This window comes from Pteropus vampyrus, unplaced genomic scaffold (assembly GCF_000151845.1).
Source record: "Pteropus vampyrus isolate Shadow unplaced genomic scaffold, Pvam_2.0 Scaffold111, whole genome shotgun sequence".
Lineage (NCBI taxonomy): Eukaryota > Metazoa > Chordata > Mammalia > Chiroptera > Pteropodidae > Pteropus > Pteropus vampyrus.
The window spans coordinates 1,515,508-1,524,189 of record NW_011888892.1 but is presented as its reverse complement, the minus strand read 5'-3'; the positions used below and the strand labels follow the sequence as shown (position 1 = coordinate 1,524,189).

At 63.3% G+C, this 8,682-nt stretch overlaps 1 protein-coding gene across 2 annotated transcripts in view; it reads left to right on the top strand.

Moving 5' to 3' along the window:
- The window catches only part of CTBP2 (C-terminal binding protein 2), a 148,156-nt gene that overhangs the window by 132,145 nt on the left and 7,329 nt on the right, over nucleotides 1-8,682 (top strand). For both annotated transcript variants that reach the window (XM_011365467.2, XM_011365466.2), the window contains 3 exons: nucleotides 4,746-4,900; nucleotides 5,255-5,399; nucleotides 7,931-8,137. In XM_011365467.2, the coding sequence (XP_011363769.1) occupies nucleotides 4,746-4,900; nucleotides 5,255-5,399; nucleotides 7,931-8,137 (507 nt within the window). The remainder of the gene's footprint in view (nucleotides 1-4,745; nucleotides 4,901-5,254; nucleotides 5,400-7,930; nucleotides 8,138-8,682) is intronic.

Below are 8,682 nucleotides of genomic sequence, written 5' to 3'. Positions count from 1 at the left end.
GGTCGCTCTGAGGAACCAGATAAAGTGACTGCAAATGCTCATCTTCCTGGAGGCTCAGAGGATCTGCTTTTTGTCGAAGCAGACGCTGAGGTCCCACCAGTCTAGACGTCGGCTTCCTGCTTGGCCTGCCCTCTGTCCAGCTGTCACCTGAGCTGCATGTCACTGGGAGGCCGTGGCCTGTTAGATTCATGTTTTATTTAAGAGGCCGTTCGACTTCACCAAGGCCTTCCTGTGGCCATCTCTCATCCGGGCCTCCAGCTGACTCCGCAGAGAACCTGGAAGTCAGGGCCAAAGGGCGGCTTGAAACCAGGCTCCTCGTGGGGACACAGAGCCATCCGGGGAGCCCCGGTAGTGAGGGTGGCCCCCGGTGCTCAGAGGGTGTGGTGTGGCCAGATTTCCACCCACTTGGGTGTTTCCTGTGGCTTCACACTGTTCACCTTTTCATGAGCACTGCAGTGTCTGTCAGTACATTCACGGCTCGGTGGAAGAACCTGACCTTGGGGACCAAACTGCATTCGGGTTGCGGGCGCTCCCACGTGACGAGGTCGTGGGCCGCATGGGCAGCCTCCTGCACGTGGGGCTCCTGCCCGGGCGCACACCGTCACGGAGGACGCGTGGGCGGTGCCGAGGGTTTGCCCGGTGACGGCGCGGCCAGCAGCGCCACTGTCTTATTTTGGGAGTCACCTCATTCCTCTTTGTCCCCAGCTCCAGTTTTAAGCCACGAGGTCCTCGCTGTTCTCTGTTCCCACTGTTTTTGCCCGGCTAGCCCTCAGTCGGGGCTGAGTGGGGGGGGGTTGATTGCGTGCGGGTGAGGTCGCAGATGCCTCCGAGTGGTGGCACTGCAGAGCTCAGCTCGGCTGGCTGCGCCCTGCCTGGGCCTCGGTGCCCCTTCTGTGGAATTGGAAACCAGAAAGCTCCCTTCAGGCCTGAGAGCAGGGGCTTCACCTGGGAAGGTGAGGAGAGAGGACACTTTTAAAAGACACACAGCGGCACGGGGACAGATTAGATGTCCGGCTGGGACTGCAGCCCCGTCAGCCTGCGTCACCGGAGGAAGAAGCAGCTCCCAGGGAAGAAACTGGTGTTATCCAGGTGAGGCAGCAAGAAGGCCGGGTGGCCAGACAGCCACTAATGCCTCCCCGGAGACCTGCTCTTTCCCGCTCGGAATCCATGAGGCCTTTGGACTCGGTGTTCACTGGACGACTGGCCACTCTTAACAGAACTCCGGCAACTCCGCCTGGTGACGTCTTCGGTTTCCACCGAGTGTCTCTCATTTCACAATTATTTCTGTGGAGCTACAGCTCTGAGCAATCCCAGGCTCAGGGACGAACGCTGGAGCCGTCTTCCAGCTGGCACACTGCGTCCCCTCTGTCGAGCAGGTCCCAGCTTGTGCAGAGCCCGGCCCGGACCAGCAAGTGATTGACACCAGGGGCGGCGCCAAGCTTTCGCCCTGCACAATTGATGCTGGACAGGTTGCCAGGAGTGATGCACTGATTTATTTTTCGCGATGTCCAGTTGCAGCTGGAATTGTCGTGAGGGAGATGGGGCGACTTCGTCGATGGGAATAGTCACTTTGACTAGAGGGCCACCAAGACCCTCTGACCCTCATGGGCAGGCGCTTTGCTCCGACTCCGCTGGGTCCCTGGCACTGAGGCAGCTGTCATTATTCCTCTGTTGCTCCTTGGTGTGCCGTACGTGGCCGCCTTTGGTTCCGTCTCCCTGACTGTGAAACGGACACAGGAGGGACACTGGGATCCCTGTCAGCCTTGGGGCTTGAGCGATGTCGAGTAATTGGCGGCCTGGCGCTCGACCACACACCTCCGTTTTCAGTGACTTCTCATTAAACATCGTGCCTCGGCTTTCTCACCAAATTCCCCTTACTGTGGAGGAAGTGGGGCGGTCCCTTCAAGCCCGGGGGGCCAGCCCCTGCGTTGGTACCCCATTTCCCATAGTCAGAGGGTGATCTGTCATCTTAACATCTATGGATCCTAATCCGTAACGTGCCAGTTATATTCTAACATTCTCAAAGTCGATCAAATTGTCAGAAGCACTGGAAGATGCATCGACGTGGGATGGAAAGTGTCTGCACCTTCATCTCGGCCGTTTCTTGGGGCCTTCTGGCCCCTCCGACTCCGACTCCAGCAAGACCTCAGGGGCAACCAGTTCTGGGCAGCCTGGCTTGAATTTAACTGGACTCGCCTGTGTGCGGTGGGCACGTCCCTCCTGGGCCTGAGGGAGCACGTGTAGCATGGTCTCTCTTCATGGAAGCAGACCTCGGCAGTGGCCTGGCTAAGCTTTCTCTTATCCTCAGTGCGGGGGTCTTGTGTGGCCCCTTAGGAGCCTGGTCCCCAGCAGCCCTACTCTGGGTTCCCTGCACCGCATGTAGGACATGTGATTCTGCCCACTTCCGCCGCCCACCCAGTTGTCCCCGCTCAGCATCCAGCTCTGGCTACGTTCTTCTTGTCCAGTCTGGATGAGGGCAAAAGCTGGGTTTCGCCAAAGAGAAAGGGACCCAAGTCAAGGAGGGAGGCAATCGCTAGGCAACCTGGAGTTTGTTTCCCAGGTAACGGATGTGTGCGCTGATGCCGTAGATGGACATCTCGTGACAGCCCCTCAGCCTCTCCAGATGCTGTGATGGCCCTAGGTGCCTGCCTTGGGCCTGCTGCCCCTTTCCTGTGCGGTTGCTTTTCAGTTAACCACCTCGATTTCTTATCATGATCGTGAACTCTGCAAACATCGTGCGATTGAGTGTCGTGCCAGCATCCCCGGGAGTCAGATTGGGGTGCTCCTCACCCTGTGGGAGGAGCAGTCCAAGACTGCCAGTCCCGTGGGAGTCGGACCTTGGGCTTCGTGGCAGATAGGGGAGGGGAGGGAGAGCAGCGGTGGGGGCCTCTGGTCCCCCCAGTTCCGAGGATGTTGGAGTCAGCTCACTTGGATGCCTGCTTTGGGCATTGGGGGCCTGGGGAGACAGTAGGAGCTCGGCTGCCACTCACTGGCTGGGAGGGGCCGTGATTGTTTGGGAGTCACAGCCCATGATGACAGAGCCACCCAGAGGTGGCCTTCGCTTCCCTGCCACCTCAGCCTGTTCCTCTCAGGCCATCCAGGGCAGAGGCCACTGTGCAGCAGCCATGTGGGCAGCTCGGGCCACACGCCCTCACCATGTGCAGTGCAAGTGGGCGCTTGGCTCCTCGTTCCAGAGTGCAGCCGACTGGGCGGTGACCCCGGGGTCAGGCTCTACCCAGTGGCCACTTCAGGGCTGCCCGGGCGGGACCCCTTTGGGTGGTTCCAGGCCGCACCGGCAGGCACAGCCTGGGCCAGCAGCTCCTGTCCTTGTCTGTCACCGTGCAGCCACACAAAGGCTTGGTGGCCCAGAGACATGACATGTTCCTGGCAGGGGCCACAGGAGCCCAGTCAAGCGAGGCAGCCACCGTAGGAAAGGACAGGTAGATTCTGTGAGAGCCAAGCCCCGGTCAGGGTCCCCGGGCATTCAGAGGCTTAAGGTGTGCGGAGAGCCATCTCATCCTCACTCGTGACCCACGACACTAAACTAAACGTTTCCAATTTGACGAGACACGCGGGGCTGTCCCGTCCTGGCCATTGCGATGGCCAAGGTCCTTCCTGGAGCCCGGGGCTGGTCCTCACGGCCACGGTGGGTCACGATGATGTGACGTGGGATTGGCCATCGGGAGGGGCCGTGGGACCTCGGACCTGCCAGCGTGAACTTGGAGGGAGAGGTCAGGTGAGGACGCTGTTGCTCACACCGGTAGAGCGGGGGACGTGCGGGGCTCACGCTGCCTCCCAGGCCAGGGCATCCCCCTCCCCGCCCCGAGGGAGCCCCTGGTAGCGTGGCCACCTTGGGACTTGTCCACTCCATGATGTGTCCACCTCACGGGCCGTCCGCGTGGCTGAGGGCTGACACTCCGCGGCTCGGGGTGCATGCAGAGGGGACCGGCCTGGCCGTGCCCGGGCTGTGGGGACGGTGTCCTTTGTCGATGTGACCACTCCGGTCCCTGCGCCTGACGAGTGTGGCCCACTCATACCACGCAGTGGGGACCAGTCCAGGCGAAGGGAGCTGAGCCCGAGGCTCTGGTTCTACCGGGGGTTCCCCCAGAAAGCCCCCTCGGTACTGACGCACCCCCCGTCTCGTTGACCCCCCTCGTGTATGTTGGAGGACAGTGGTGCCGGCAGGTGCAGGGAGGCACAGCCCACCCCCAGCGTCGGGGAGCTGTGCGCCCCGACATGTCCCTGGAGGACCCCAGGCCTTGCTCTGGTCTCGGGGTGGCGGGCGGTCCCTGTGTCGGCCCCAGGGGCAGCAGCAGTTACGGACTTGAGCAGATTCCTCGGCCCGAGTTCCACGTGGCGGTGGCTCCACTGTGGCTCCTGTCGGTGACCAGTGAGGTCGTCGAGGCCCAGTCCCCACCTGGACCTTCAGCCCCAGCGGGCCAGCAGGCAGCACCTGTCCCACAGTCAAGTGCACTGCACGGATGACCCTGCTCGGTCTCCTTGGCTTGTCCCAGAGTCTCCCTGACGGCTCCTGAGTGGCGGTGGTCTGGAGCCCGGGGGAGCTAGGGTGGGAGGTTGCCGTGGAGACACTTGGGGTCCTGCAGACCCCGTAAGTGTGAGGATGGGCTGGGACGGGGGCCCCTCGTTGGGACCGCGGCAGAGGGAAGAGACTGGCCGCTTGTCACGCTGCCCCTGTGTGTGGGACAGGCCCCTTCTCCCGCCCACCAAGTCCTCCCTCCTCACAGGCATCCGCCCCCAGATCATGAACGGCCCCCTGCACCCCCGCCCCTTGGTGGCCCTGCTGGACGGCAGAGACTGCACCGTGGAGATGCCCATCCTGAAGGACCTGGCCACTGTGGCCTTCTGTGATGCACAGTCCACGCAGGAGATCCACGAGAAGGTGGGCGCCCCCTCCCCCACGAGGAAAAGGCCCCCCCACGTCAGGTGGCAGCAGCTGGCACTCGGAGCATACGCCCCGCCATCCCCAGTCCCCTCCTGCTCCTCCCTCAGGTCTCCCCCTGGCTAGTCACTCTCCCCTTCCCCCCAGACGTCACCTCTCAGGCCTCCCCGTCTCTCTCTCCCCATCGTGTCACCAGCAGGCCCCCAAAGTGCAACCGCAGGCCACTCGTCCGGGGGCGGGGGGGGGGACTGTCATAGCCAGACCTCGTCCTCAGCTGGCCATTCTCCTGCCGGAACCGCCTGCAGGCTCGGGGTGCTGGGGGCCTCCAGCCCGTGCTCTGCTCACGCCCCGCAGGTTCTAAACGAAGCTGTCGGCGCCATGATGTACCACACCATCACGCTGACCAGGGAGGACCTGGAGAAGTTCAAGGCCCTGAGAGTGATCGTGCGCATAGGCAGCGGCTTCGACAACGTCGACGTCAAGGCCGCCGGCGAGCTCGGTGAGTGCGGGGGGCCTTCCTGTGCCAGCGCGTGGCGTGGCTCCGTGTGCACGGGGCATTGCAGGGGTTCAGAGAGCCAAACGTCCGCAGCAGGGGTCCTGGGCCCCCCCGCTTACCGTGACGGGCCAGGCCGGTCCTTCTGGACGAGCCCTCTGGTCACCGTGTCTGGTTTTGATACGCGGCAGCCCTGTACCTGGGTGTGTGGGCTGCACTCTGCCTGGTGAGCACTTGGGGCCCTAAAGCCACGAGGCTGCTAACAGGTACCTCAAAACCACAGGAACTCAGGCTTTTCAGAGCCCCCAGCCCTGGGCTGTGCCGGTGGGCCTGACAGCAGCCTGGCTTGATCTGCATGCCACCGAGCTGTCCCCGCCACAAACGCCCCTACTTCCCCCCACACCCCCCGTTAGCCTTTCAGCCCACCAAGGCCCCCATGGGCCCCGTACTCCAGGGGAGGCTGGCTCGGCGTCACACCTGAGTGAGCGCGGGGCACATCTGACGCCCAGGACCTCCCACCTGCCGCCTTTTCAGACGGGAACCCCAGGGGGCTCCAGCTTCCTCCTCCGAAGTCCCAGCCTGGGGTTTCGAGTGCGGGTTCGGGGTTTTAGTGGTTAGTCCCCCCACTTGAATTCGGATGCATCTCGTGGGCAGGAGTCAGGCAGAGGGAGCCGGACCTGGGGCCTGCAGACTGGGGCTGAGTCTGGTGTGATTCTCTAAGATGGTGCTGGGTGCTCTGCAGAGTGATAGGTGGTCTGAGTATGGTGACAGGCGGTCGGGGTCAGCCTGCAGGCGAACCCCAAAGAAGGCAGGAGGCGGGCATTTCCCCATCGGGAAGCAGGGAGCTGTGGGGAGCTGTGCGGTGAGTGGCCCCGTGGGAGACATGGTTTGTCTGGGTCCCCACTGGCCAGGCCCCGTCCCCTCAGCCCTGCTTTGGGTGGGGGGGCGATTAGGCCGTGCACAGGAGAGGGGGTCGCGCCAGGGGTCTGGGGAAGGGCTGCCTCCCGCCTCCCCAGCACGCCGACCCCCGGGAGGACACTCGGGAGGATGCGACCTGATGGGAGCGAAAATCTCCCCTTTTTCCCTGGCACCAGCGAGAATGTTTCTGTTCGACAGCAAATGTCCTTTGTGCTCTCGGTGGAGCCGAGACCCGCGTTCAGACGGCGACGGAGTGTGGTCTACGGCTCCGGGCGCGGTGTCCCCAGCGCACCCCCTCACACCCCGCCCCGCCTGGCAGGAAAGCGGTGGCCGGCGTTACGAGGTGTCGGGGTGGCGTTTCCTGGAGGGAGCCAGCCATTTCGTTCCAAGGAGGGGCGGGAGGGTCTCATCCCAAGTGCAGAAGGTCACTGCTCAGCCGCATGTGGCAGGGAGGCCCGGAGGCTCTGTCCCCAGAGTCCTTGGCAGCCGCAGAAGATGGCCAGGGCCTACGATTTCGAAAAATGTCGACGGGACATCAGTGGTGGCATTTTCACTAATCCTGGTCCAGTCTGATAAGCGATCTGCTCAGAGACATCTGAGCTGTTTCGAGGCGCAGCTTTCGAATGTGGAAGCTGAGGAGGGAAATGGCCTCCGTCCAGGTGTCCTTGTCCCCAGAAGCACTCCACAGCACGCTCGGCCACTCTGTGACGAGGGCAGAGCGGCAGGTGGCTCCAAGTGTGCCCCTTCTGAAAGCACTGACGGGATCCCCATCGGGGCCGCGGTGTCGTGTTTTGGGGTTTGGGGGCGCAGCTCCCTTTCCAGCACACACTGGAGCCTTTTCATGAAGCACTTCGCCCCCAGCCCAGCCTTGATGGATGAGGCTCAGGAAATCAGCGTTTGGACCTGCCTGTTGCAGGCAAGGTTGTACCTGGAGCAGGTGGATGGGTTCTTCCAGGAAGAGGCGGGGGGAGGAGGTGAGGCCAAGGCCCAGGGCGGGGTCCAAGCGCCCCTGAGTTCCCACTCCACGTGCCTTCCTAGCAAACCCGTTTGTCTGATTCCCAGTCTGGTCCGGTTCAGAAGGGGTTACAGCGAAGGTGACAAAGGTGACGACATTGACATTGAAAGAAGCTGCAGAGCTGTTTTGGGCGGGGGCCCTGGTCCAGGAAGGCCGCCAGCCCTGCTCTGGGGGTGCTGGAAGCTTGTGCGGGTGGCCCGTGGAGCAGGACCCTGGAGGCAGACCAGCCTGCTCTGAAAAATGGTATAGAAAGTCCCACTCAGGGCGATCAGAGCTGTGGGGTGTCTGGAGGAAGGTGCATTGCATTCTGGGCTGACCCCTTGCCCCTCCAAGCCACCCACAGCTCACTTCCCGGGGACCGGTCTGGGAGCACGGGGTGGGCAGGACGTCGGGGAGGGATCGTGAGCCAAGCCCTGGACAGAAGCAGGGACGGAGGCCTCTGAGCATCAGAGCCAGGAGGTCTGTGTCCCCTGGGTGACAAGCAGGCCTCAGAGACTCTGACCTGCCCCAGCGCCACACATCGCACGAGAGGCTAGGCAGGGCGCCCCGGAGCCCCCCACAGAACTGGGGGGCCTCACCTCAGGCCTGCCTTGGCCTTTTCCAGGGATCGCCGTGTGCAACATCCCGTCGGCCGCAGTGGAGGAGACGGCCGACTCCACCGTCTGCCACATCCTCAACCTGTACCGGCGGACCACGTGGCTGTACCAGGCCCTGCGGGAAGGCACGCGGGTGCAGAGCGTCGAGCAGATCCGGGAGGTTGCCTCAGGCGCAGCCCGCATCCGCGGGGAGACCCTGGGCCTCATCGGCTTCGGTATGTGAGGGCGCTCTGCCCATCCCTCTGCCCAGGGCTGGCTCAGGGACCCCACGGGAGAGGGAGGCCCAGCCCTCCCCTGGGAGTGGAGGCTCGCTGAAGGAGAGGACTCGTGTCCCCACCCCGCTCTCCGCTGTATGGAGTGGGAGATCAGGGGTCAGGGCCGACCAGGGTGCCCACCAGAGAGGAGGTGCGGCCGGCTAGAGGAGGCTCAGCGAGACACTCAGGTGCTGGGCAGCAGGCTTGGCGCTCCAGTGGGGGCTGGTAGTCAAGCGGAAACCTGGGATGGCCTCAGGGGTCACTGAAGGGTTTCGAGGCACAAGGTGGCATGGTCAGGTCACCAGCTTGGAAAGCTCATGTGAGAGAGGGCATAGGAAAAGGCCGCCTGGCATCAGCTGGTCAAGGCGAGACACCCTGATCAGCTGGTGGCCCTGGGAGGGCCTGGGGCAGGTTCCCGGGGAAGGCGCCGCCACAGGGGTTGACTGCACAGGCTCGACGAGGGCTCCCTTGTGTGCATGGTCAGGGGCCTTGCTGGGCAGCGCTGA